This window comes from Trachemys scripta, chromosome 13 (assembly GCF_013100865.1).
Source record: "Trachemys scripta elegans isolate TJP31775 chromosome 13, CAS_Tse_1.0, whole genome shotgun sequence".
Classification (NCBI taxonomy): Eukaryota; Metazoa; Chordata; order Testudines; family Emydidae; genus Trachemys; species Trachemys scripta.
Genome location: NC_048310.1, coordinates 20,840,023 through 20,852,670, shown reverse-complemented (window position 1 = coordinate 20,852,670; position 12,648 = coordinate 20,840,023). Strand labels below are relative to the sequence as shown.

The 12,648-nt window shown below is 38.1% G+C and overlaps 1 protein-coding gene across 1 annotated transcript in view; it reads right to left on the bottom strand.

The window, feature by feature from the left end:
• The window catches only part of PEPD (peptidase D), a 210,261-nt gene that overhangs the window by 8,919 nt on the left and 188,694 nt on the right, over window positions 1-12,648 (bottom strand). The window contains exon 14 of the mRNA XM_034788453.1: window positions 409-600. Coding sequence (XP_034644344.1) covers window positions 409-600 — 192 coding nt within the window. The remainder of the gene's footprint in view (window positions 1-408; window positions 601-12,648) is intronic.

The following is a 12,648-nucleotide window of genomic DNA, read 5'->3' as shown; positions in this document are numbered from 1 at the left end:
TTTCCTTCCACAGTAGGAGAAGTGAACACTTCTCGTTGTGTTGCAGGTTTGAAGAGAAACTAAGTCAGCAATATGAACCTTGGTATCTTGTTTCATAATATACAAGTTTCTTTGTCTCGCCCTGTAGACATGCCATTTATTTAACATGCAGCCTGTTAGTGATGGAGGAGAGTACTTCTATCAGTGAAGAAAATGTACCTCCAGTTAATCTGAGGTGAATGAGTTAAAGTACGAATTTAGAAAGCACGCAGTTGGGCTTAGGGACTCAACTGACTAAGTGCCCTCTACAGAAGTAGTTTCCTTCATAATGTATTACATTTTCTAGAACAAATTTCTTCCTGCACATGCATGAAAAGACAAAGCAGAAAATCTGCCAGAACCATTACCTAACCCAGTGAAGTTACTCACCCCACCAAATCTTCGAAAACGCTGCAGGACTTCATTATTGATGAAACAAGACTGTGAAGGATCATTGAGTGCTTGGTCCAACAGGCGGTCAATAAAGTAAATGCCTGGTTCCACGGTCAGCACCATGCCTTCCTTAAGAATGCGGGCAGTTCTCAAACTTTTGAGGCCTGGAAGGTTAATGCGTTCAACTCCCTAAGAAAGAAGCATTTGTTTTAAATGACAGAAAAATAAATCCACAGTTAGCCTTTTATTATAACTCTTCTGTGTTGAGTCCTCTAAGGACATATGAAAACCCAGAAAGGCTAGAAATGGAGTTGGAAGCGGAGGACAGAAATAACACAATACAACCATCTCTATCTTAACTTTCATATCCATCTGCACTTCAAACAAATAGATTCACAGCTTTAAATTCAGCTGTGTAAACGGAGCTTTTTTTCACTGTGTAAATGCTGGCTCACCATGTACTTGGTATTGAACTCCCACCTTGTTTACCCCTTTAGAAAAATAAAAACTATTTGTATTATTTTTTCCCCCTGCACCCTTTGTAAAGCATTTCCAATGTAACATTTTAAAATGAGTTACAAATCTTGAAAAACAGGCCCATTTTATTGCTGAAGGAATTGAATTATGGAGCATGAGACAATTCTCTAAGGTTATGCAAATCAATATCCTTATTGAATGTTATTAAAATGCATTTATGACCGTGATTCAAAAGCAGTGAGTCTACAACAGTTCTCATCTTGAGTGACTTCACAACAGCAGTCCATTTGGAACTAGATTTTTTCAGATTCAGACTTTCAGGCAACATGGTGCTGACTGATTTTACTGAAAACATAGTTGAAGCAATCAAGTTCTGACAAGTAAAACACTCTCTTCTTTCCAAGAGTTGGTGAAGTACAATGATATATGAAGACATGCTTAGTCAAGAAATTTGAAACATTGCAGAGACTGGTTGAGGATATTAATAATCTTCCTCAAAACGTGCCAGGTATTGCAACACCTGAATAAAAATAAATCCCACTCTCTTCAATTAAAACATCAAAATCCTTTGCGTCTTCAGCATAGCCTCATCAGCAAAATATTGTGATGACCAATATATGGATCATAGGGCCACAACCCTGCTAGCACTTACATATGTAAAGTTAAGCACCTGTAAGTATTTCCACTAAAGCCAATGGGACTACGCATGTGAGTAGAGTCAAGCATGAATGGAAGTGTTTGCAGGATAAGGATATTCTCCTCTCTGGTCTTCACAGAGCTTTGCTAATTCATCCCTTAAAGCTAACATCCTTGTCTATAGTGGGCTTGGAACTGTTAGTACAGCTATTCGTAGTGGTGAAGTGAACACTTCCTTCCTCCAGGGATTAAGCAGGTTTCCTCTCCAGTACCCTCAGCCTTTGTCAGCTGAGGGGCAGAGACTAGGCATAAAAGTGAACCAAGGTATGTCAGGTGGCAGAATGAGGGGCCCGAATCAGCCATATTTTAGTTTTCAGTGAACTGTCCCCTTTCAAAGTATGTAATACTCAGAATACTATTTGCTCAAAAGCTCTGATTTTCAGTTCAGAGAAAGCTTATTTCTCATCAATACGAAATGTCAATTTCAAGCAATAAAGACAGGTTTCAGAGTAGCAGCCGTGTTAGTCTGTATCCGCAAAAAGAACAGGAGTACTTGTGGCACCTTAGAGACTGACAAATTTATTTGAGCATATTGTAGCCCACGAAAGCTTATACTCAAATTTGTTAGTCTCTAAGGTGCCACAAGTACTCCTGTTCTTCAAGCAATAAAGTCTATTTTATTTTTGCCAGTCACCGAAATTGTATTTGGGGTTTCCCGTTTGGGGTATTTAGTCTCTTCCCATGTATGATGTCTACCCTGGCCAATATTTTCAAAGTTGGGTGCATAATCCATATTTAAGTAGCTAAATGAATGGCCTGATTTTCAGAGATGATTTTCACCTCTATCACTGACTTCAGTGGCAATTGCGGGTACTCAGCAGCCTCTGAAAATAAGGCCAGTGTTATTTAGGAATCGTGTTTTGAACATTTCCAAGGTATATTTGATAAACCCAGTCTTGTTTGTTTGCTTTCGTGCGTTTTGATCAGGATTTTTATTCACCAGGTTTAACCTAAAACAGGGCAGCTCAGATGTAATCATCTTGCTGAGCTATGATTGGGATACAATCACTATTTAGAATTTGTATAGGTCTTAAATGCTGAAATGATCAATACGTTAATTATTTAAGATCTATTTATAATTGAACAGAGATGGAGCATCTTTCCTTCACTGCTGTCCCGTGAGCTATGTCATCTTGGTCTCATTCTGTAATGCTTAAAGCCAAGGAAATACGGGCATCCAGTTTTGCGAATTAATCTCTTTCATTAGCTGTAAAGAATCAGATTACTAGAGGGGCCTTTTGGAGTTTTTCCAAATTTATCTAAGCAGCTTTATATAAACTTCTCCTGAACTAACAAACCATATTTGACTTTTAAGTCTCTATCTCCCCAATTTTGGTTTTAAATTCCTTTTTGCAAATCATTCCAAGCCATTTGCTAGATAAATTGATATACAATGAAAATAACCAAGATGCCAAAAAACTCTGAAGGCATCATTGACACTGTTTTTGTAATTATTACTTTCTACTTAAAACCATATCTTCACTGATATTTTTAGCCACATTAAGCTAGATTACAATTAGCACAGGTATGCCTACCTAATGCGATCCCCATCAATTGCAGTGTAGACATACCCTTATCATGCTCACCACTCTGATATTTGAGTACCTTATGTGGTACATGGTTTTTTAGACATACTCGCACTCATCTCACTGGTTATCAAATTCACCAGCTCAGGTGTCTGGCAGCTTCTCTGAGCGTGTCTACACTACAATTAAAAACCTGCAGCTAGTCTGTGCTTGCCGGGCTCAGGCTAAGGGACTGTTTAATTGCGGGGTAGACGTTCAGGCTTGGACTGTAGCCCAAGCTCTGGGACCCTCCCACCTCATAGGGTGCTATAGCCCGGGCTCCAGCCCAAGATCTACAGCACAATTCAACAGACCCTTAGTCCAACCCTGGTTTTTAATTGCAGTGTAGACATATCCTTTAAGTGCAGAGTCTGCTCAGGCTATTTACAAAAACTGGGCTAAAGCAACTGTTTCCTGTAAAGCTGGCAGGGTCCCTGGGGCAGGCCTGAAAATAGGAACACTGCTGTTTCCAGGGCCACCCTACTAAAGATCAGACTGTATTGGGTGCATAACTCGGCAGGCAAAATATGTCCCATTGACCCCAGAATCCTCTGTTAGATTTTCTCCCTTTTATAACTGAAGTTTCCATACAGCATTCTCACCCAAATAACTAACCCCTTGAATCAAGCATTGAATACTCTCGATAGCATTGCTGCTTATTGAGAGCTGAAATGGAGGATCAAAATGAGAGTGCTGCATCACTACCCTTTATTATTTGTATTGCAGTAGTGTCTAGGAGCCCCAGTCATGGACCAAGACCCTATTGTGCTAGGTGCTGTACAAGCAACAAAGCAATCCCTGCCCCAAAGAGAAATGTAGAACAGTAGTATAGTAAACATCTTAGCACCCCATGCATCTAAAAAGGTACATTCAGTGGTATCTTGGGAAGCCTTGCTTTTGAAGAACTGTTTATCTTATTGTACACATCAAGCAACAAACAGTATCCAAAACCATATTCTAGCACTGTGATTTTATTTTGAAGTTCTATTTGCATTTGAAAATTGGTTCAGGCCCACAGTAAGCACAGATGTATGACACTGTCATTTGCAACTGTTCTCCTGCCAAGAACATTGGATTCCAATTAATGGTTCATGTAAGGTAACAAAAAACAGCAAGTCTAGGCAACAAGCACTGTCAAGGGAACAACAGAATTATTAAGTAAACTGAGTATTCTACTATGTGATCAAAATAAAAGTTCAAATTAAGATAAGTGGGCAGTAATATGAAATACAGATTTCTTTTGGAATAAAAAGGAAATTCGGAGGTGAAAAAAGACATTGATTATCTCTTAGTAAAAGGATCCAATTAAAACTAAAGGGCTGCCTCAGTACATGGACATCTTGCCATCATCAGGAGTTGATAAGAATAAAAATAACAACAATACAATATCTTATATTTATATGTACTTTTTCCACTGAGGGATCCAAAGTGTTTTATTAACTTAGGGTCCAGTCCTGGTAATATTACCAGATGTAATGGTTATATGTAATTGGGTAGTTCCAGTGAGGTTCGTGTCCCCAGACCGTGGGTCCTCGAGTTGTGCTTGGCACAGGACCTAAGAGGGAGCCCCAGGCATGTGCTAGCTGTATCAGCTGCTAATGGCTCCCCAGGGGCCATTATATCAGACAGGGATTGCCTGAGTGTAGAGATGCTCTGGCCACATCCTTCCACAGCCCTCACAGAGAATCCATATCAGCCTGATTAGGACAGCTCAAAGTGGCTGTAGCAGGGACCAAGTTCTGGTCCAATATGACTATTTGTGGTTGTAAACTCTGGACAATATTCACAGGGCTAGGCTCTTAGACGGTTTCAAACTATACATTGGTACTTTTTCTTATTAAGTTGCCATGGGATCTTTAGCTAGCACAAGTTGGGATCTCAGTTTTAGATCACGTCCAGCGCACTGCAGTCATGACTATGTTCTCTAATTAAAAATCAAATATTATTTAAATAATCATACTATCAACATCTATATTATACTAAATCTATATTAAAAATAAGAGTCAAGTTGTTCTATCAGTCACCCATTGTGCACATCTATGTCTAATGAGCTCATTTATTGTAGAAAAAAAAAAAAAAAAGAGTCCTGAATGGCTAACAATAAAATAAAACCTTGAATTTCATACAATTTGTCTCTTGCTCAGTGAATTAAGTAATCTCCAGTTACCATTCTGTCTGGGTTTTATCGACAGCCCTAGCAGACTCCAGCCAGCCAAAGGAGCTGCTACTCAACTGAGTTTGAAACTGACAGCAGGTTAGATGAGTATCTGCTTCAAGCACCATATACTTCTCCTGGTACTTGGGAGTCAGAGTTCCCTTTTCTATAGGATAATCTAATTACTTGTCAGAGCTTTTGGGATGCAACTAAAAGTTAACACTGGGGAAACTGAGACCACAATGTAATTTAGCTATTTTTATGTTAAAAAGTTTTTCTTCTTTTCATAGGCATCAAGTTTAAACTGCACTCTAAACTTCCCCTGCAATGACTGGAAGAGCATCAGGAAGCAGAATTATCTGTCATTGGGATTTTAATCTACTCCTGTAACTTGGTTCTGATCTTAACTTCCCAGGTCATTTTTGCTTCCCCATTCTGAGATGTCACTAGGTTCCCCTGCTGCCATTATGAAAGTACTGAAAAATACTGAATGTTTTTTCTATTTCAACAGATTTAATTCAATTCAGGAATGAGAGTAAATGGCAGATACTGAATGGTAAAATCACCGTGTTGGCAGCTACAATATAATCGGAAAGAATAGGAGAACATTAATACTCCATGTTTTAATACTCAAATGACTTTTTTTTGTTACAGACAGAGAATATATGTAAGATATTCTGGGCTTTTTCTTTTGTGGGCCTTTTGTCATTAATGTTAATAGGAATTGCCTTTGCAAAAACCCAAAGGCACAAATCTGGACTGGCACAGCAAAATTCAGATCTAAACTCCCCCTCCCAAATGTAAAGATTTTTGGACTGAGTATTAATTAAAAAGAAACACAAAACAAAATCAGTTTCCTGATATTCAAATGAAGGGGTAAAGACCCTGAAAAGTCAAAGTTTCATAATTCGGTAGGTAAGGGGCTGCATTATATCATGAACTGAGCTTTTTTCCTCTTCTGTTTATGTTAAAAACCATTTTTTCTACTGCAACGTGTAAATCCAAAAGCTTTAGAATAAACCCTCGCAGAAAAGGCCTTTGGGACTTGATAGAGAATGATGACTTTTCTCCACATCTGTAGAATTACATAGCCAGAGTATAATACTCCATTCAATTATATAGGTTGCTTTAAAAGTCTTATAGAACGGATTCTATTCTGTACTAAACACCTTGGTTTCAGGCTAATTTCTGTAGAACCTGATTGGTTTCATCCTTATTAAAGTATATAGGATTTTTCCATATGGAAGCCTTTGCAAATTTTCTTCTTGGCAATACTTTTCCTGCTCATTGCCAAGGTGGCCCACATGGCAGTATACTGCAGAAAAGGGACTGAATTAAAATGAAAAGATAAAGAAAGAGAAGCAAGTACATCCTTATCTTCACTCCAGCTACACAATTTATTACAGTGATAAGGATGAACTCAGAACTAACCCTACACAAGTGATTGTCAAAGGGGAATCGTCTTCAAATGAGTGAGCTGCTGGTGGCGTTCCACACGGATCAGTTCTATTTTAATGCTATTTTTCTAAAATGCTATTTTAACATTTTTATTAATGCCCTGAAAGAAAACAAAATCATTACTGATATAAAGTTTGCCCATGACACACAAATTGTGGAAGTGATAAATAATGAAGAAGTCGTCCCTGGTACAGAACAATCTGGATCATTTGGTAAGCAGGGTGCCCGCAAACAATATGCGTTTTAATGTGGCTAATTGTAAATGTATACATCTAGGAACAAGGAACATAGGCAATTAAGACCAGAGATGTTCAAAGTAAAGATCAATTCTACAACTTTTTTTTTTATAACTTGAGATGTCCAAGGGACAATTTAAATTAACCGATTTGTTATTGCAGAAAGCCTTAAAATATACTTAGCATTTTACAGAGCCTTACTGTCAATTAATACAACATGAAATTGAAACATCTCAAGAATCAAGAGACAAGGAATTGGGATTTAAAAGAAAATTTCACCCATGTCTTCCGATGTAAAATGTTTAACATTTTTCAATTGAACAGGCACAAATCCTCATTTATATCCCATAAAGAATTTACTCAGAAAACAAATGAAAGTGTGTGGGAAAACTGTATTCATGATTAAATGCTACAGTTGACACCAAACCTAATGGAGATTTCATACTCAGTTAGCTTTTTCTGACTGAGGGCCAGATTTTCTGAAGTACTTAGCATATACCACTGGGCCCAGATTTTCAAGCCTGCTCAACTCCCATTTAGGGCCCTAAATGAAGCAGCCAGATTTTCAAAAGTGTTCAGCATCCAGAAGCTCCCCTTAAGAAGTACGCTATTTAGGGCAAGGTTTCTCCTTGAGAGCGGCTCACTGCCGAGAACTTCTTAAAATCAGGGCACTTATTTAGGTCCTAAATGGGAGCTGTTGGGTAATAAATTCTTTTGAAAATCTGGCCATAAATATAGTTTATATACCACCAACATTGTTTGCCAAAACTAAAAGCTTTTACAAAGCAACAAAAGAAAGATAATATATATATTTTGAATAAAACAACATTATTTGTATAGGATATTTGCATACATTTTGCAGTGTTGCTGTCAGGGTAAGAAAGTGCTTACTGAATGCTGCATGTGAAAGCTGCTTACTGGAAAAAAATATTACTGCCAATTTTGCAAAAACCTGGCTACTAATGAATAACTAATCTAAGATAACCATGTCTGGAATCAGTTTTTTGGAACACAGCATACTTTGTGATGGATAGAAATTAGGAAATGAAAAACTTACTGTGTTATTCCAAATTTAGCTGCTTATACTTGAAAAATAGTTGAATAATAAGTATTTGGAAAGTTTTTCTTTTTTAAAATAATTTTTAATGCTTTCAAAATTCTCTCAGCCAAAAGCAAGTAACTTGTTTCTTAGTTAATTAGAAAATAGGACAGGATATGGCAAGCATATGCATAGCATGTAATAAGCACACAAACAGCATTGTGAAATTCCTCATAAAAGCAGCCTATTTGGTAAATGTTAAAACACACCAAAAGAACTTCACAATCTATAAAATATATTTAAAATGTATCATCTCCTCATAAGAAAATGAAACATAGCCAAGACCCTTCTTTTAGTTAACATGGACAAGAGGTGTGTTCATGCTGCAGTGTCCAACTGTGTATATTTATAATTTAATTAAGAAAAACACTGTAGAAAGGTTGATGGTTAATTCAGATGCGTGCAGAATTACTTCCATTGATTTCCTGATACAACATTGGTAGTATTATAGCCTAAACTTTGCATAGAATTCACAGAGGCAGACGTTCAAGTGCCTCAGAGACCAAATTTTAAAAGTTTCCTTCCTTTCCCCAAACTCCCAATCCATCGTATTTTCAAAACCAAACTAATTTTGGACCTGTAATTTTACAAGCTCAATCATTTGTAGATAGAGTTATCTAGTCATCTGAAATGTGAACATAATATAAGAATAGCCATACTGGGTGAGAGCAATGGGCCATCTAGCCCAATATCCTTTCTTCCAACAACGGACAGTGCCAGATTTTTCAGGGGGAACAAATAGAATAGAGCAATTATTGAGTGATCCATCCCGTCTTTCAGTCCCAGCTTCTGGCAGTCAGAGGTTTAGGGACACAGCATATGGGATTGCATCCCTGACCATCTTGCTGGACCTATCCTCCAGGAACGTATCTAATTCTTTTTGGAACCCAGTTATATTTTTGGCCTTCACAACATCCCCCGGCAATGCGTTCCACAGGTTGACTGTGCATAGCATGAAGAAGTACTTCCTTATTTTTGTTTTAAACTTGCTGCCTCTGAATTTCATTGGGTGACCTCTGCTTCTTACGTTATGTAAAGGAATAAATAGCACTCCCTTATTCACTTTCTCCACACCATTCATGATTTTATAAGTCTCTATCATATCCCCCACCTTAGCAGTCTCTTTTCTAAGGGCTAGTCTATATTACCGCAGTAAATCGATCTAAGTTACACGAATAATGTAACTGAAGTCGGTGCAGTTAGATCCACTTACTGCGGTGGCTACACTGCGCTGTGTCGACAGGAGAGTCAACTTTCCTTACGCTTCTTGGGGAGATGGAGTACACAAATCGATGGGAGAGTGCTCACCCATCGATTTAGTGCGTCTTCACCAGACCCGCTAAATTGACATTGATTGGCATGGCATGCATTGATTGCAGCAGTGCCAATCTACTGGTAAGTGTAGACATGCCCTAAAATGAACAGTCCTAGTCTTGTTAATCTCTCCTTATATAGAAGATGCTCCATACCCCTCCATACCCCAGTTTTGTTGCCCTTCTCTGTACTTTTTCCAATTCTAATATATCTTTTTTGAGTTGCTCAGAACTGTATGCAGTATTCAAGCTGTGGGTGTACCATGGATTTATATAGTGACATTATAATATTTTCTGTCCCTTTCCTAATGGTTCATAACAGTCTGTTATCTTTTTTGACTGCTGCTGCACACTGAACGGATGTTTTCAGAGACCTAAACACAATGACTCCAAGATCACTTTCTTGAGTGGTAACAGCTAATGTAGCCCCCATCATTTTATATGTATAGTTGGGATGTTTTCCAATGTACATTACTTCTCATTTATCAACATTGAATTTCATCTGCCATTTTGTAGCCCAGTTTTGTGAGATTCCTTTGTAACTCTTCACAGTCAGCTTTGGACTTAACTATCCCGAGTAATTTTGTATCATCTGCAAACTTTGCCACCTCATTGTTTATCCTTTTTCCAGACCAACTGTAGATACAAACCTTTGCAAACAGAAATCAGGAAGTTGGATATCTAGGATCAGATTTTTAGAGTGGTTAGGTATGCAAACGCATGTTTAATTTGATAATGAAATTACATGACTATATGCACTCAATCTATATTCAACTTCAGTGTTTGTTCATGAATTCAGCATACAATTACACTCATTTTACGAACATGCAACGGAGAGCTTAATGAATTCTTATCTCTAAATTCCTATGCACCCACAACTGATTGCATCTGCAAAACTGCAGACACAGATTAGTCAGAATTTGAATATATAGCACTTAAAATAGATTGTACAATATACAAGAGAACTAACATTTGTTAATTTTGATTTATGTATATAAACAACTCCTTTGCCGAAACACATAAGGGAAAAGAAAGCAACTCTGTATGCTATATGAGCGTTTGAAACTGGCTCACTGCAACTGAATGTGGTGAGTCCTTGTCCAGCTGGTTGGAAGAAAAGGGGTTGTTTGCCCTTATATGGGGTCCCTTCTGCAAATTGAGGTGGCGAGCAGAATCTACCTGGACAGAGCAGGGAGGAACAGGAAGTGGCTGGTTCAGGTGATGGGGGCACTCCTTGTGGAAGAGGTCTAGTGGAGGTACTTCTCACAGAGGGGATATGGTTCTCAGATAAAATGGATTGGAAGGGGATTTAGAAGAAAGCATCCCTTAAAGAAGCTGGAGAAGTGCAGGTTCAGGGCTCCTAACATCTGGTGCAGGTGGGAGCCAATTTCCCGTCCTTTTTCGAGACCCATTCATTCTCATATGAGGGGGCCCAGAAACAGGCTGGTTGGGACCAGGTTGGGTTGTAAGAGGGCTGACAGCAACTCTTCCAAGTAGGGGGGAAACAAGGAACTAATGATGATCTGCTCAAAACAATTTATTGCTGGTTATTCCCAGATATTCTAAGTGAATAAAGTTGCAGTCTAATTAAATCACATCCATTGCATCTTGTCTTTCTTCCAGTGTAGCTGGGACAACTACTGATTTGTAATGAAGAAAGGTCTGTGGTGGATCAGAAGGATCTGTTGCTTTTATATCTAATTGAAAAACAATTCTGGGTTTTCCCTCTGTACGTGAGGCTCTGGCTTTAGAAAATGTATATCCTGTAGTTAATTTTAAAAGTGCTGGAGATATCCTACTTTACAAATTCCTCTCACCTGTCCTAAAACTTACTTGGCTCTCGGGCCTGCAAAAGATTTCACAAACATTAAACTATAGGTGGAAGTAGTTTCACTACTCATATGCTTAAAGTCAAAATTACTCACATGCTTAAAAGTTAAGTATGGGCATAAGTATATGATGCATAAGAATGGCCATCCTGGGTCAGACCAATGGTCCATCTAGCCCAGCATCCTGTCTTCCAATGGTGGCCAATGCCACGTGCTTCAGAGGGAATGAAAAAACCAGGGAAAATACCACGTGATACATCCCATTGTCCACTCCCAGCTTCTGTTAGAAGCTTATGACACCCAGAGCACGGAGTTGTGTCTCTGACCATCTTGGCTAATAGCCATTGATGGACCTATCCTCCATGAATTTATCTAATTCTTTTTTGAACCCAGTTATAGTTTTGGCCTTCACAACATTCCCTGGCAACGAGTTCCAAAGGTTGACTGTGCGTTGACTGAGGTCTTAGATTCTGGAGTCCACTAGCAGATCTCCCTTGAGTCTGCCAAGTGGTTCCTGCGACGCGAGTTCAATGCCAACATGAGGTGAGAGAACAGCATGGACAGAGGGCAAAGGACCACTAGTTGTCTGTGCAATATAAGTTAGCGATGAAGCTTTGCACACAGCAAAGGGTTCAATTTAATTTTTGTTTCTTTTTCATTAAATTAAAACTGAAAAGCCCATTCCAGTACACTGGCATTTCTGTAATTTTGTGTCAATCATTAACTATAAACCGTAATGTTTAAAATAAAACATAGGTTCAAATATTTACTTATGATTTCTTCCCTCTCCTTAAAAAAGGCAATCCCCAAAGAGCAGCCATTACGTGGCATAACTGAGATAATGTGAAACCCTGTGGTTTGTTGGGGAGAAATCTAACACAGCTTTCAAATGACATCTCCATCAGTATTTAACATCATAACTGTGAAATGTAGCTTTTAAAAAAGAAACATCCAATTCCCAACTGTTCAATATTTCAACCAATAGGATCATGGTACATAAATGACCACCCTCCCCCCCAACATAAACATGATCCTAAATATATTAATATCATGTCTAAAAAGCTCCTGTAACTGACTTCTAACATTTCTAATAATGTATGATACATTATTGAAAACACTTTTTTCTTAAAATCTTGTGATACTCAAAAAATAAAAAACAAGGAAAAATCTTTCTGAAAATAATGAAACTAGTTTTATTTATTATCATATCGGCCAAACTTCTTAGCAGTTACAGTTTGTTTTTTAGACTGTTGCGAATGTCTCATTGTTGAGTGTAGAATTATAGAATCTCTACTTTCAGGCACTATTAATGAACCATCACATTAATTTTGGGGGAAATGATAACTACTGTCAAATTCACATAGCACTCAGAGAATGCATTTAATACACAAAAATAGTTCTTCTAATTC